Consider the following 16563-nt stretch of genomic DNA (forward strand, 5'->3'; position numbering starts at 1 on the left):
GTTTACAGGTTTCATATTTTGAAATTTACTTAGACAAGATCCGGGACCTGTTGGATGGTAAGTCATCAATCCATCAATCCATCAATCAATCAATCAATCAATCAATCAATCAATCAATCAATCAATCTTTATTTATATAGCGCAAAACAACAACAAACATTCTCCTCAGGCTCTTTCCAAACACAGCAGGTTTAGACCGTACTCTATGTTCCATTATTAACAAAGACCCAACATCAAGACAGGATCAGATCCAGTCCCATCTTACAGACATGACTCAGTCTGATCTCATCTTAATCCACCATGAGCAGAACACTTTGCAGCATTTAGCAAGTTACAGTGGCAAGGACAAACTTCCTTTAACAGGCAGAAACCTCCAGCAGGACCAGACTCATGTTAGACACACATCTGCTGAGACCGTGTTGGAGAGAGGGATAGAGGGAGATGAAGAGAGAGAGAGATGATAGTGGTGAGACGGATAGTAGTAGTTGTAGCAGCTGGAGTCTGGCACGTCCACAGCAGGCAGCAGGAACCTACGAGACAAGGGAGCTCAGGGACTCCAGAAAGGTCTATGGTTAGTAACTTTAATGGGACAGGGAGAAGTGGCTGCGATGCTTAAGTGAACACTGTAATTCTCATCATCTTTGTACCAGACAGGGTGGACAGACACGCTGCTCAATCCTTTGAAATGCCAAATTAATTTATGAGCATGTGTAGACACTACCACATTCTTTTAGTCATGCCTGCAAGACTTCAGCTCGGTGAGGATGGCAATCAATTTTAGCTAAACTAAAAGGGAAAATATGTTGACTGAGTCTAAAAACAGGTAGCGAGGGGTAGCTCACATGTTTCAAGTTGTATCGGCCTGCAAGAGAGAGGTCTGGTTCTTTGTGGTTGAAGCTATCCACCAACAAGACCATTTGAGATGTGGTGACCTTTGATCGTCACCCCTAACACACACCTTTGTAAATTCATAAAGCTTTAAAAACATAATGTTTCTGGCAGCTACGATTTAAGTATGATGAGGCAATTTTCATAACACATTCTCTCTTTCTATTCCAGTGTCAAAGACCAATCTGTCAGTGCATGAAGACAAAAACAGAGTACCCTATGTCAAGGTGAGATCTCAGCTCCCGTCATGTACTAAGTGTCCATTAAGACATGAAACGATCTGACCTCTTGCTCTGCTTTCTCCGTGAAGGGCTGCACTGAGAGATTCGTCTGCAGCCCAGAGGAGGTGATGGACACGATTGATGAAGGCAAATCAAACAGACATGTAGCAGTTACAAGTAAGATCCCATCCTGTTGTTTCAAATGCAGTCTGTGTCACACATCTGTTGACATGTTTGACCATGTTGCTGTGATCTCTCCTTCAGACATGAACGAGCACAGCTCCAGGAGTCACAGTATCTTCCTGATCAACGTCAAACAGGAGAACACTCAGACGGAGCAGAAGCTCAGCGGCAAGCTTTACCTCGTGGATCTGGCTGGAAGTGAAAAGGTAAAGTGAATCAAAGCGTGTATCAGCAAATTCAGTTGACCCAGTTTCCCTCTGTGTCTGCCTGGGTTAGGTTCACATCATAGTCTAGTCTTAGCTGCACACTTTAAGGTGATTGTGATTTTCAGGTCAGTAAAACGGGAGCAGAGGGAGCTGTGCTGGATGAAGCCAAGAACATCAACAAGTCTCTGTCGTCCCTGGGAAACGTCATCTCTGCTTTGGCTGAAGGAACGGTCAGTGTCTCTTCTTCATGTGTCTCTGATCCTGATCCTTAAATCTGCCTCTGGAGCTTTAATTTTACCATTTAATTAAAGGTGAATTATGTGGTGACAGTCCACAGATTTGCTCATTTTAAATCCTTGTTTAGCTTTCACTACAGAGAATGTAAGATCGTCTATAACCTCAGGTGTTCATTTTACACAAAATGTTTCACAGCATCTTAAAATGACAGACATCAGTGTTAATGTAGCAGACATAAGGGACTTCATTGTTAATGAGCTGCACAGCCCAGAGCCAGGTGTGTGTCTAGTAAACCACCATCCTCTCAAGCATCTAAGTGTGAAAGTGCCATTTCCAACCATCTACAAGTTCTTTGTGCTGCCGCAGCTAAAAACTCTCCCCTGAGCAAAGTTTGTGTTTAGCTGCTCCTCAGCGATTTCACGGTTTTCACATTTATCAACAATTGGTTTGTTGTAGGACCCCTTCGCTCTGTAAACAACCTGGGGCGGACAGCCTCTGATATATCTGTTATTGTTTCAAACAAATGAGCTATTGTACTAAGATGTCTCAGTCCCCACTGAGCGGAGAGGAGTCAGAAGAGTTACAGCAGACTGCCTCTGCTCAGCTGTTTGCATCAGTACAAACACAAACTAAATATCTCTTTGGTTTGTTTTAACTGTAAGCCAGTTCAAGGTTTAATTTCTGCAGCAATCTGGAGATGAAACTCAGATCTAAAGGTGCATTTGGACTAAGAGTTCCGGGGTCTTTTAGCCCCCAGAACTACTTTCCCCTGAACTAAAAGGTTCCTGTGCTCCCATTGTTGTCCCGGGTAGATTGTGCAAATCAGGCCAGTGACGTATGGAGAAAAATAGAAAGTAAATGCACTACACCACCAGACCAGTAGAGGGCAGTAAAACAAAGAGGAATGTCATTCATCACAGATGACACCAAAGAAGCAGACTGACAGGCAGGTATCATTATGAGCAACACAACAGTTAGCCTGTTAGCATGAAGAGACTCAGCTGGCGCTGTTTTAGATGGTGCTATATTTCATCACAGATGGATTCACTGAATCAACACGTGAGAGGAGATAAGCGCGAGTAGCAAAGACGTTTCAACACGGCTTTAAAATCCTTTTAACTCAAAAGGCCGTGGCAGAGATCGGCCAGTGTTTTGGTTTAAACAGCGACCCTGTTAACTGGAGACTTTCAGCCGGATGCATCCCTCATAAATGTCCTTAGACCATCATTAAATATCTGATGAGGATATTTTGAAATCTTTATAAAAACTAAACTAGTTTGCATTCCCAGGAACTCCCTCTGTGTTTCAACAGCTGTGTAAACTCCACAAACACTGACACGTTCAGCTGAAGGTCTCCAGTTTACAGGGTCACTTTTAAAACCGTAACACCGGGAGAGACTCATTCACTGTAGGCTGAGAGAAGACTACTGTTACAAGCTGCTAAATCAAGAGAATCACAGCTTCTTCTTTTGAAAAGTACACACACATACAAAAAAGATAGAACAAATAAAAACTAATGAAAGAAAGAGAAATCAATTTGCGGTTGGCTGGTAGTTCTGGGGTAAAGTTCCTCTGGTGGAAAAAACGCCTTATTGCAGTCACTTCATCTGTGCTTTGCTCATTATATTTCCTGTGCATGTTAAAGGCCTACATCCCATACCGAGACAGCAAGATGACCCGTATCCTGCAGGACTCGCTGGGTGGTAACTGTCGAACCACCATCGTCATCTGCTGCTCGCCTTCCTCTTACAATGAGTGCGAAACCAAATCCACCCTCATGTTTGGACAAAGGTTAGTAGAAGAAGGAAAACAAGCTGCGCTGCTATTTGTGCTTTCTCCTCACTAAAATCTGTTTCTATTGTCTGCTTCCAGAGCAAAGACCATCAAGAACACGGTCACTGTGAACGTCGAGCTCACAGCGGAGCAGTGGAAGCAGAAGTATGAGAGGGAGAAGGAGAGGAATAAGACCCTGAGGAACACCATCACCTGGCTGGAGAACGAGCTCAACCGCTGGAGGAATGGTGAGGAAGCAGACTCTGTTCTTTACATTTATTTATGCCCTCTGCAGATTCTTTGGGAAGGGAAACAAAGCTGTAAAGCAGGGGTCTCAAACTCAAATTACCTGAGGGCCGCTGGGCATCCAGCTTTAGCACAAGGGGGCCAGAAGTATTCCATAAAAATAAACCGTTCAACTGTTTGAACAACTGTATTTTTCAACATGAACTATTTTACAGTCATTTTAGGCTTTTCCTGCCTAATGTTGCTGCCAGACACGAGAGTGCTTCTTTCAGACAGCTGGGCCACATTTGCTCTGAGCAGGGGGCAGTTGAAACCCTCAGTTTGACTTCAATATGGTCATCACTAAGTCTGGCCCTATTTGATTTATTAAAGTTCATTAGCTGTGCAGCTCGTTGTGTCCACTCATCTCCCTGGAACTCTGCAAACTGCTCCGCATGTTTGGTTAAATAATACCGCTTGAGGTTATAATCCTTAAGCACAGCTATTTTCTCTTTGCAGATGAGACAGGTGGCATTCCCCTTAAACTCCACAAAGAAATAATCATTCTCCCACTTCTCCTGAAACACTCTGTGCTCGGCATCAGCCTTTCTTTTGGCCTTTGAAAGAGACATCTTGATTAAACGCTGATGGGCGTTAGCAGCGTGCTAAATGTTTGTTTTTCATCCGGTCGCTCACATGTTGCTCATGCTGCATTCATGGTCAACTCGGAAATCAGAAGTTTCTTTCCCAGCCACAATAGCGGACTGGACGTTGAACGCAGCGGGCCGGATTTTACTATAAATTGATATCAAGCGGCGGGCCATATTAAATGATCTTTCGGGCCGTGTCTGGCCCGGGGGCCAGGAGTTTGAGACCCCTCCGGTAAAGCATCCATGTTTGATTTATATTCTCTTTGCGTTTGAGGTAGAGAATGCAGTTTCTTATTCTGTCTTACTGTGTGTGTTTAAGTCCCTAACACATAAGTTGTTCTTGGATGCACACATTCGTATAGATGTAACTCCTCCAGACTTTGTGTCCCTGTTTCCATCTTCACACCCTTCATGTGCGTCCTTGTTCTTCAGGTGAGAGCGTGCCGGTGGAGGAGCAGTTCGACAAGGAGAAGGCCAACGCCGAGGTGCAGGCCCTGGACAACATACTGAACGAGAAGCCGGCCACCACGCCCAATATGCCGGGCGGTCGCCTCACCGACGTGGAGAAGGACAAGTGTGAGGCTGAGCTGGCCAAGCTTTACAAACAGCTGGATGATAAGGTGAGAAGGATTTCGAAGAGCCATAGAGGTGTTCTGTAGAATAATCACATACCGTCTACACCTTGTTTCCACATTACAGAGTGGAATATTTTGTGTTTACTCACTTAATTCATGTGAATAACTTGCTCTGGTTGCACGTCAAATTGGCGTGTACACGAGTACCCAAAGATGCAAGGCTGGTTATGCTAATAGGGGCCATGCTAACTTGCTCGTTCAACTGCTAGCTGGAATCAAGTGTGGGACAAAGGTTTTCACAACTTTCCAGATCATCTGACCTCCTAATTCTCTATCCTCTGAGCATGCTCCTTTTTATCCCTGCAACACGCAGATACGATCAAGTTTTTCCCTTCCATTAATAAACCTCCTCCGTTCTTCTTCACATCATACGTAGGGACGGGCAATGATTTTCAAATCTTCGAATCTTCATTCTTTTTGTAAAAATGGAAAAGTTACTGCGAATATTTTCTCATTTTGAAAGTACAATTTTTAATTGTTTTAACAGTACCTGGTTGTGATACAGTATTCCCGCCAGATGGTGGCTATAGAGCGTCTTAAAGCTGGCTGCTAGCCACATTAAGTAACAGAAGAAGAAGAATGTTAACTGCATTAAATAGCAAATGAATAAATATGAGCGGATATTGGAATAATCGTCTCATAGTTACCAATGATTATGGAATAGTATTTTGGCTTGAAATGCCCATCGCTAATCATACGTCACCTGAGGATTTGCAAGCTGATTAGCCATTGTTGCTCGCATGATTCGCTGAAGATCAGATTTTTCAACTCTTGCAAATGAAGCGGGTAGTGCATTTAACACATTGCGAATCGGCATCATTCGTGCCTATACCTTGGTCTACTCGCGCCGTTCAATCGATGTCTTTCACACCGCCTTACTGGACTGATCGGGTCTTTATATGGACTTCATATGTGATCACATTAAGTGGGAGTTCTTTGGATGTCGCTCTCCTGCTTTCATTTTCTATCGATAATCTTTTTAATCCGTTACATCTTAAAATGAGATTAGAGAGAAGAGAGGCAGCTGTTACAGTGCGTCCCTCCGTGCTTCAGGTCAAAGGTTCTCAATAGATTTTACCCTCTGTGAGATTTATTAGCACGCCGGCTGGACTGAAACATGGATGCTGCGGCCGGAAGAACAAGACCACTTTCAGAGAGACCGTGTTGTTGTTGTTGTTGTTGTTGATGGGAAAAATGCAACTTTCAGATTCTCTATTCCCCCCTGATTTGATGTGAAAAAAAAACAATGTAATGTAGGACATTGGCTTCCTGATGACAAGTGGAATCATGGCAACATTACCCAAGTATATGATCTTTGTTTTGAATGGTAAATGGACTTGTACTTATAGAGCGCTTTTCTAGTCTTTCTGACCACTCAAATCACTTTTATATTACTCGTCACATTCATCCATTCATACCCATTCACTCACTGATGGTAGAGGCTATGTAGTGAGGGACCATCAGTGTTAGCTAATCTCATTAGTTCACATTCACACACCTCTGAACAACAGAGGGAGCAATTCGGGGTTCAGTGTCTTGCTCAAGGACACTTTGGCATGTGACTGCCGGAGCTGGGACCGAACCACCAACCTTCCGATTCTACCCACAGTGCCACAGCCGCCCCTAATGGCGAATGAGGCAACATTTAAAAAAACAACACCAACAGACTTAAACACCCACAATAACACAGATCTTAGCAGGCGATCAGTTGTCTTGATAAACTGAATATTTCAGATCTTGTCATGCTTATGTTTATATATATTTTTAAGGCGTTATTTTGAGTCTGAATTCTGACGTTGCTTTGTTTCCTGCACTTCACAGGACGAGGAAATCAACCAGCAGAGCCAGCTGGCTGAGAAGCTGAAGACGCAGATGCTGGACCAAGAGGAGGTGAGTACTGGAGGGGCAGCAGGTTGGAGGCGAGGTGCAAGTGCAGAGGAAGATGGCCTCTTAGTCTTTGTAGTTCCAGAAGTGAGGAAGTACACTAATGAGCTTTCAGATTGTACTCATGTCAGCCTAGTCCAGTCCTGTTGTTCAGAGCTGCAAGAAAAAACAAGGATTTTATTTTGCTTTATTTTCTGACACTGAATCTGAAAAGTTAGTTATCATAGAGGACAGCTTGTGTGTTTGATAAACTAATAAAAACATTGTAACGAGCACAAAATAACGTCTGCTGTCTTTAAGTGTTTATATGAAATTACACGTTTACCCCTCTCTCCTCGTCCTGCAGCTTCTGGCCTCCTCCCGTCGCGATCACGAGAACCTCCAGGCGGAGCTGAACCGCCTGCAGGCAGAGAACGAAGCCTCCAAGGACGAGGTGAAGGAGGTGCTTCAGGCTCTGGAGGAGCTGGCCGTCAACTACGATCAGAAGAGTCAGGAGGTGGAGGATAAGACGAAGGAGTTTGAGGCCATCAGCGAGGAGCTGAACCAGAAATCGGTGAGCAGGGGACAAATAACGTCAAAGTCACAGCGACACTTTAAGTTTGGTCGTGTGCCTTTTTATTTGTCCTTTATTTGGACTATGCTAATGAGTATTACACAAACACAGCACTATAATTAATCCAGAACAGCCTGCAGGGATGACAAGAACATGCACACACAAACTGCAGCTCCAGCCCCTTTCAAAGTAAGAGGAGTCGGTTGATGATGATGCTTTAAATACAATAAGTTTGAGTAAAAAACATACACATTTCTCACATTTAATCACTGCCATTCAAGATTTTTCACTTACAATTTCAATCCTTGGCATCCTCTGTCGAGTCTATACTGCAACAATTTCTCAAAACCTGCTTTTCCTTCGTCTCTTTCCACAGTCCATCCTGTCATCTCTGGACTCTGAGCTCCAGAAGTTGAAGGAGATGTCTAACCACCAGAAGAAGAGGGTGACAGAGATGATGTCTTCACTGCTCAAAGACCTGGCTGAGATCGGCATTGCCGTAGGCAGCAATGACATCAAGGTACTGAGATGACTTGTGCGTGGTTGCTGTAACAGCTTCTGTGCCTGCAGAAGAAACACTAGTCCCTAGGACTGTAAAGGAAGAGGGAGGGGATGTTGAGGTGCATTTTGACCAAGAGTTCTGGGATCTTTTAGCCCCCAGAACTACTTTCCCCTGATCTGTAAGGTTCCTGTGCCCCCATTGTTGTCTGCGTTTTCGACCGCGGGCTGAAGTCCCGGATAGATTGTGCAAATCAGGCCAGTGACGTATGAAGAAAAAGTAAATGCACTACACCACCAGACCAGTAGGGGGCAGTAAAACAAAGACAAATACCATTCATCACAGATGACACCATAGAAGCAGACAGACAGGCAGGTATCATTATGAGCAACACAACGTTTCAACATGGCTTTAAAATCCTTTTGAACTCAAAAAGCCGTGCAGAGATCGACCGGTGTTTTGGTTTAAACAGCAGCCCTGTTAACTGGAGACTCTCAGCCGGATACATCCCTCATAAACGTCTTTAGACGATCATTAAATATCTGATGAGGATATTTTGAAATCTTAATAAAAATGAAACTAGTTTGCATTCCCAGGAACTCCCTCTGTGTTTCAACAGCTGTGTAAACTCCACAAACACTGACACGTTCAGCTGAAGGTCTCCAGTTTACAGGGTCACTTTTAAAACTGGAACACCAGGAGAGACACATTCACGGTGTGTGATATTATTGTGGATGACAGGCAGAATAAAAACACTGCGGTTAATCTACCAATCAGACATGTTCAGCATTGCAGGCCCTGCCCCCCCGAAAGTCACAGGACCTTTGAAAAGTACTACCCCCAAGCAGGGGCTTTTTAGGGTGGAGATTATCTACCCCTGAACTAAATTTAGACCCTGGGTCCACCGGTTGAAACACACGTAGTGCAGGGGTAAAGTTCCTCCTGTCGAAAAACACCTTTGGAGACTATGAAATCCTCTCTCAGGATGTTGCAGGGATAAAAATGTATTGCTGCCTCCTTTCATGCAATCACGTAGTTGTGCTCATCAGCTTTCCACTTCTCCCCCTCCAGCAACACGAGGGCGGCAGCGGCATGATAGACGAGGAGTTCACGGTGGCCCGTCTCTACATCAGTAAGATGAAGTCGGAGGTGAAGACCATGGTGAAGCGCTGCAAGCAGCTGGAGAGCACCCAGTCTGAGAGCAACAAGAAGATGGACGAGAACGAGAAGGAGCTGGCTGCCTGCCAGCTGCGCATCTCTCAGGTACGTCGAACCGACCACGATCACCTGACAGGAAGAGAGAGGAAAGGTCATTCCTGAACCCTTGTGAAGATGATATTTATAAACGTCTGTTATTCTCCCATCTCCAGCACGAGGCGAAGATCAAGTCTCTGACTGAGTACCTGCAGAATGTGGAGCAGAAGAAGAGACAGCTGGAGGAGAACGTGGACTCTCTCAATGAGGAACTCGTCAAGCTCAGCGCTCAGGGTAAGTTTCTGTGTGAGGACGGACAGAAGAGATACTACAGGGACACCAGCTTTCACTTTCAGTCATTTTTTATACACTACCAGTCAAAAGTCTGGACACACCTTCTCATTCAAGGGTTTGTATTTATGTTAATTATTGTAAACACTGTAGATTAATACTGAAGACATCAAAACTATGAAAGAACATATATGGAATTATTGAATGAACAAAAGTGTTAAACAAAGCAGAATATGTTTTATATTTTAGATTCTGTAAAGTAGCCCCCTTTTTCCTTCATGACAGCTTTGCACACTCTTGGTATTCTCTCAGTCTGCTTCATGAAGTGGTCTCCTGGAATGGTTTCTAATGAACATGAGCCTTATCAAGAGTTCATTTGTAGAATGACTTGCCTTCTTAATGTGTTTGAGACCATCAGTTGTGTTGTTCAGAGGTAGGGTTAGTACACAATGGATAGCCCTATTTGACTACTGTTGTAATCCAGATTATGGTAAAACCAGATTATGTCATAGTTTTGATGTCTTCAGTATTAATCTACAATGTTGAAAATAATTAATATAAATAAAAAGGTTTGTCCAAACTTTTGACTGGTAGTGTACATCTGGAGGAAGTTGATCCTAAAAGAAGCCATGGGATAAACGTTGAACAGCCTCTCTGAAATTCATGGACAGAGTTATCAGGCTTGAAAAACCTGTTAGCGTTTGGTTCCCAGCAGTGTTGTTTTTGGCAGCTATCTTAGTTTTAGTCTTAGTTTTAGTCTTTTGGACGAATGCTCATTAGTTTTAGTCACATTTAGTCATTTCTATATGTCATAGTTTTAATCTAGTTGTAGTCGCCGAAAACTCAAAAACGTTTTAGTCTAGTTTTAGTCAGTTTTAGTAAAAAAAATTAATAACTGGAAATGATATCAAATCTGATATTGTTTATTGTTATAATAAACAATATCAGATTCATTATACACAAATTATTCTTTCTCATAGGCTAGGCTTATGTTAAGATAAAGGTAAATGAAGCATGACTTAATATGAAAGACGGTTTATTTATCTACTTGAATTACATTTTTAAACTTACTGAATACTTTGACTTGCAGTCTTGTCGGTGTTCACCACAACAACTTAACAAAATTCTGCCAAACAAGTGTTCTAAGTTTAAAGCATGTTTGGATGTGAATCAGCTGACTGCACACAGCAGAGATGCTCAGCTGGCGGCTGCGGCTGAGTGACAGGTCTGTTTTTTTCTCCGCCGTTGGACTGATTATCAGTTGCACTCCTGGCTGACACCTGACCTCGTAAACATGCTTATTTTTCTCAATAAGAACCAGTAGACAGAAAACTGGACACTGAGTCTGAAATATGATTCTGTTCAGCTGTCCTGTTGCAGTAAATCCACGTTGTCTGGATCTTCACCATAGACTATACATAAAAATGGACAGCAAGTTTCCCTCTACGGTGGCTGTGAATCAAAGCAAACCTGGAAGTAAAACCCCAGTTTTTAAACTCTAATAACTAATGAAGAAGAAACTTTTCAGAAAAAAGAGGCCTTGGACACAAAACAGTCAAATAATAATTACATATCACCACAGCAAATGGATGTGAGAAACATTCGCAAAGCGTCTGCCCCCTGGAGGCTGGCTGCAGTATAGGTCAAAAACTGTCTCCCCGATTCATTTGAATGTTGAATGAACGTTTCTCACATCAACAACATTCAAATGAATCGGGGAGACAGAGTTTTTGACCTATACTGCAGCCAGCCACCAGGGGGCAGACGCTTTGCTGGAAGCTTCACTTCCAAGCTGGTCTTCACTGACTCTGCGTCTGCAGAGATTATTTATGAGCCTGCTCCACACGTTGATACGTGTTGATTATTTTGTACACTTCAGTATGATCCGTAACTATTTAATACTATCAGTTATATACCCTGTGTGCTGTCTCTAACGTTAGTAAGTGATAAGTTAAATAAGTTAGTTAAAAGTAGATTAAAAAAAAAGTTAAGAAGTAAGCAAGCTATTCTGAGTTTGGTTTTAAAAACAGCGTCAGAGTGAGCGCTCTGCGTTCTTGTTTAGTTTTCCGAAGTAGCTACAGAGTGAGAGCTCTCACCGCTCCGCCCTCTGTCGGCCTATCTTTGAAGTTTCTCCGTCTTCTTGCTAGCTACGTCAACCGTTAGATCACAAACAGCCAAGACGGACAGAGTCTAGTTCATACTGTTGCTAACGTGTTTATCACACTCTTCTGCCTTGGAGATAATTTGTCTGTAAGTAAAATGTGTCCATAACCACCAAACACATGCAGTTTTTAGAGACTGTCATGTTTGAAGTATGTGTTATCTTATTAAGCAGTCAAACTGTTCTATGTAGTATATTGCAGTTTCTATTGGTAGAAAGTTCATGCAGTTTCACATGTGTGATATATTAATATGTCAGTGCTTGTTGACTGATGTGTTTCATTTTCTCTGTAATAAGATAAGATATTACTTTATTGATCCCCCGGTGGGGAATTCAGTTGTTGCAGCAACCCAGACATAAGTACTATCAAGAAGAAGTTTCAATAGAAAAATAAAATAAAATAAATTAAGATAAGTAAAAATAAAAATAGATAAATAAAGCTAGAATATAATTTAGATATATACAACGTTACAATGGAATTTAGATTAAATAGCAGTAATTACAGGCAGTATTAAAAATGATTCAGTAGTGACAGGTTGACATGGAGTGATTATGGTTGGTAATGACAAATTTAGCAATAAATACAAATAAATATGGGTATGTAATATGATCATTAGTTGTAGTTACAATAATAATGTAATATAACATAATATAATATTGCAAAGATAATTAATGTTAATGTTAATGTTTCAGTTAAAAAAAAACAAGATATTGTCCCAACAGTCAAGACTCAAGTAAAGACAGGAAAAGCAAGCCCTGTGTGTTTATTTGAAGACTATGGACTTCTACATCTTTTGTTAGCTAGCTGTCTAGCTTTGCACAAGACCACACACTGCAAGGGCAGTATACCCTGTGTTGTGAAGGAACATTTGATTCAGGGAAAAACAGATTTGGCTTTATTCTTGATATGGAAAACGTTAATGTTTTTTTAAATGATTAGTCAATAATTGATCATTAACATTTCCAAAGATGGATCACACTAAATACTTGACATTTACATCCCTACTTTGTGGTGTTTCTTAAGTGTTGATAAGGGTTAGTGGTGTTACCTTGAGAGGTAGAAACAGTAGCAAGGCAGGTTCTGCACAATACCTGACATTGGGCAGCATCTTCTTTTTTAGAGCAGAGTACTCAATAGGCAGACAGGTCATGCATTTTGAACGTCTTTACAGACCACTCACTAACATTTTCATCCAGTCCTGTCTCGTCAACGAAAACTCACACACGTCTCGTCATGTTTTCGTCATCAAAGAGCCATGTTTAGCTCCTCACCGTCTCATTATCGTCATGAAAAAAAAGGGGCGTCAATGACATAATTTCGTCATTGTCATTGTTGACGAAAACAACACTGGTTTCCAGAACTTGCTTTGGACTGAAATCAACTCTAGATGTTTAAGAATTGAAGGAATGAGGAAAAAATGCAGATGTTGCTTTCAGCGCAATTGAGTTTCTTATCTCAGCTCATAATGTTGTGTTGAAAATAGCACCTACTTTATATTAATAGGGTTATTATTTATGAATATAACAAGTTATTACGGTTCAGTTTGGAATGACATCACTGTGTTTCTGTTTACAGAGAAAGTCCACGCCATGGAGAAAGAGAACGAGATCCAGACTGCCAATGAAGTCAAGGTATGTTCCTCAGCCCGTTCAAACAATAGACAGAACTGTAGCGGATTTGCTGAGAGTCATTGGTCCAGTCGAGTCTGACAAAGAAGAATTGCAAAACAAAAATAATTTTGTTCAAACCTGAACAAAAACAAATAAACAAGCAATACAATTTAGGCAAATTGACCGTGCAATGCAAAAACACACACTTCAAATATAAATTCACAATTTTAGAAGTGTGTTTGGAGTGTATCAAACTCGATGTCTTTAGTAAGACAGCGTTTTCTCCCACTGAACGTCACACACACACACACACACACACACACACACACAATCGATCCTTCATGGAGGCAGGATTCAGATTACGCGCCGAATCGACAGATGTTGTTGGTTTATGGATTGAAGGAGGAGGATGAATGAATAAATGAATGAATGGACTACATGGCTACAAACTGCACACTGATATTTGTGGAGGCTACAGAAGAGAGGACTTGAATGAAATGATGAATTTTCTATTTCTGTTCAACCATTAGAGGTTGGCTTAGATCATGCAAAGACTCTCAACATGCTAAATGTTTCTCTCGTTAGCTTTGATTAATCTGTTGTTTTGGCGAAGTTCTTTTATGAAACAAATTGTGTGTTTGTGTGTGTTTGCAGGAAGCTGTGGAGAAGCAGATCCACTCCCACCGTGACGCTCATCAGAAGCAGATCAGCAGCCTGAGAGATGAGCTGGACAACAAGGAGAAACTCATCACTGAGCTGCAGGAGTAAGTCATCTACTTTGCGCCCAGTCGTTGTGTTTTTTTCCCCAAACATATTACAGAGAACTTGTTTTATTACAATATGTTGATTCCTCACCAATGTTATCTCTCTGAATCGATAACCAGTGTCTAAACGGATGTGTTTGTCTCTCTCAGTCTGAACCAGAAGATCATGCTGGAGCAGGAGAGACTCAGAGTCGAGCACGAGAAGCTCAAGTCCACCGACCAGGAGAAGAGCCGCAAGCTGCACGAGCTCACGTATGTTCCTCACTTACTCACTATCGTTAACATTCGTTTATCCGCAGTGATGTGGCGTGTGCGTTTCTCTAAACTCACCTGCTGTCTCGTTGTTCAGGGTGATGCAGGACAGAAGGGAGCAGGCCAGACAGGACCTGAAGGGTCTGGAGGAGACAGTGGTACGTTAATCTGATTTAATACATGATTTAAAGGCACTTACTGTGGATCTCACTCGTATAACATGTTGGCGTTTACATCCTCTGGCAGCAGTAATTGTAACATCGTTACAGTGATTTGTTGTTTATGGCTCCTTGCTGCTTGTAAACGCCAAAAGAGGAATATATCAGAGAAATATGAGTCTGTAGTAATGAGTCTGACATGAAGTTTGGCAGTTTGTGTTAACAGTGAGGATTTAAACCCTCAGGATCATCTTTTTCTTCTTCTTTTTCTTCCTTCTTCTTTTCTGTGTAAAGGCCAAAGAGCTGCAGACTCTGCACAACCTGAGGAAGCTCTTCGTCCAGGACCTGGCTACCAGAGTGAAGAAGGTGAGTGACTGTGGTCAAATATTCAGTTAGAGTTATTAGAGTTAGTGCTGGGCGATATTGAAAATTACGTTGTCTCGATAAGATATTTCATATCAGTCAATATCGATGATTATCAGGATAAATATCAAATCATTATTTCATTTAAATGTAAAGTCAGATTTCTGGTTCTGAGTGGAAGTTGAAGACAGTTTGTTAGTTTGTATCTGGATTTAGTTTTCTGATGAACTTCTTGAATCCATCATTTCTGACGGTTCAAACAGGAAGCAGGTCTTTAGTGTAAGATAAGATTCTTATCAAGTTTCAGTTTGTAGATTCTTATTTTTCTCAGATTGAGATAATTTCCATAATTTGATTTAAATTTACAACAAACATATAACAAATTGTATTCTATTCAGTTTATAGAGTATTGTTTTGAGTTGTGCACTCCTCTTTAAGATTACTAAGGGTTACAGGCAGAGTGATGTCGTTTCCCACAGTGCAGTGAATGCATCACGGTTATTCAGTGTTCAGTTGTATTTCAGTCGTGGTGGACATTAAATGTGTTAGAAATGCACAGCAGAAGTTGTCTCTGTTCGTCCTTTACCCACATCCTGAATGTTTATTTAATGAAGTGTATGAAGTTAATAGTTAACTCAGAGTCGACTCAGTGTCAGACTAACGACTCTGCTTTGAGCTGCTAGGTTTTGAGTTTTCTTGCTTTTTGCTGTTGCTCGTTTCAGCTGTATTTACATTCCAAAGTATTTAAGCCCCGCCTACCTCTTACCCTTCGACCTAATTGGCTGTTAAACGGTGTCTTCTTCTTGTCTAATGTTGGGTGACAACTAGCATTTAAGGATCACTAGCGCCTCCTCCCTTTTTAGTGGTTGGGGGGTGTAATTGCATTTTCATTTATATTGAATTTTTAATCACCAATTTTTACATTTATATCAAGAAAAATTATATCACGATATTAATCATTATCGAATTATCGCCCAGCCCTAATTTAAGTCACAGTGGAGTCAGTTTCTTTGACTTAGAAATATAAGACATGTATGTTATATCCAATGTCGGGATGATTCTGTGCGTTATTGAAATGCTTTACTTTGTTCTGCAGAGCGCTGAGATGGACTCAGACGACACAGGTGGGAGTGCAGCTCAGAAGCAGAAAATTTCCTTTCTTGAGAACAATCTTGAGCAGCTCACCAAAGTTCACAAACAGGTACGTCCTCTTCTTCTTTTACAATCCTCGCCATGCTTGGTTCTCTGTTCTCTCACTCGCACACCGCTCTGTAAAGAAAGACAAAATGAAAAGCTGAGAATGACGTGAACTCGTCCCACAGCTGGTGCGTGATAATGCAGACCTGCGCTGTGAGCTTCCTAAACTGGAGAAGCGTCTTCGCGCTACGGCTGAGCGGGTCAAGGCCCTGGAGTCTGCTCTGAAGGAGGCCAAGGAGAACGCCGCTCGCGACCGCAAGCGCTACCAGCAGGAGGTGGACCGCATCAAGGAGGCCGTCAGGGCCAAGAACATGGCCAGGAGGGGCCACTCTGCCCAGATTGGTAAGAAAGGAAGAGAGAGTCTATTTATTTTAAATATCACAGCGTCTGGAGAAAATTCCTATCACTTCAACGATATCTAAAAAGGCCAGCCCTAATTCTCCTCTTCCTCTTCCTCTTCTTCACAGCCAAGCCCATCAGGCCCGGGCAGCAGCCGGTGGCGTCTCCCACCCACCCCAACATCAACCGCAGCGGGGGAGGCTTCTACCAGAACAGCCAGACAGTTTCCATTAGGGGCGGAGTCAGCGCCAAGCCAGACAAAAAGTAAGTCTCTCTCTT

General features: G+C 42.1%; 1 protein-coding gene across 1 annotated transcript in view; it reads left to right on the top strand.

Moving 5' to 3' along the window:
• LOC117826389 (kinesin-1 heavy chain) overlaps positions 1 to 16563 on the top strand; it is a 30832-nt gene that overhangs the window by 9940 nt on the left and 4329 nt on the right. The window contains exons 5-25 of the mRNA XM_034702391.1: positions 9 to 57; positions 1060 to 1115; positions 1199 to 1286; positions 1374 to 1498; positions 1624 to 1728; positions 3381 to 3526; positions 3608 to 3756; positions 4816 to 5003; positions 6840 to 6908; positions 7249 to 7455; positions 7832 to 7975; positions 9026 to 9217; positions 9325 to 9442; positions 13177 to 13232; positions 13866 to 13975; positions 14126 to 14227; positions 14325 to 14385; positions 14680 to 14751; positions 15845 to 15949; positions 16071 to 16287; positions 16413 to 16548. Coding sequence (XP_034558282.1) covers positions 9 to 57; positions 1060 to 1115; positions 1199 to 1286; positions 1374 to 1498; positions 1624 to 1728; positions 3381 to 3526; positions 3608 to 3756; positions 4816 to 5003; positions 6840 to 6908; positions 7249 to 7455; positions 7832 to 7975; positions 9026 to 9217; positions 9325 to 9442; positions 13177 to 13232; positions 13866 to 13975; positions 14126 to 14227; positions 14325 to 14385; positions 14680 to 14751; positions 15845 to 15949; positions 16071 to 16287; positions 16413 to 16548 — 2495 coding nt within the window. The remainder of the gene's footprint in view (positions 1 to 8; positions 58 to 1059; positions 1116 to 1198; positions 1287 to 1373; positions 1499 to 1623; positions 1729 to 3380; positions 3527 to 3607; positions 3757 to 4815; positions 5004 to 6839; positions 6909 to 7248; positions 7456 to 7831; positions 7976 to 9025; positions 9218 to 9324; positions 9443 to 13176; positions 13233 to 13865; positions 13976 to 14125; positions 14228 to 14324; positions 14386 to 14679; positions 14752 to 15844; positions 15950 to 16070; positions 16288 to 16412; positions 16549 to 16563) is intronic.

Source organism: Notolabrus celidotus, chromosome 15 (assembly GCF_009762535.1).
Source record: "Notolabrus celidotus isolate fNotCel1 chromosome 15, fNotCel1.pri, whole genome shotgun sequence".
Classification (NCBI taxonomy): domain Eukaryota; kingdom Metazoa; phylum Chordata; class Actinopteri; order Labriformes; family Labridae; genus Notolabrus; species Notolabrus celidotus.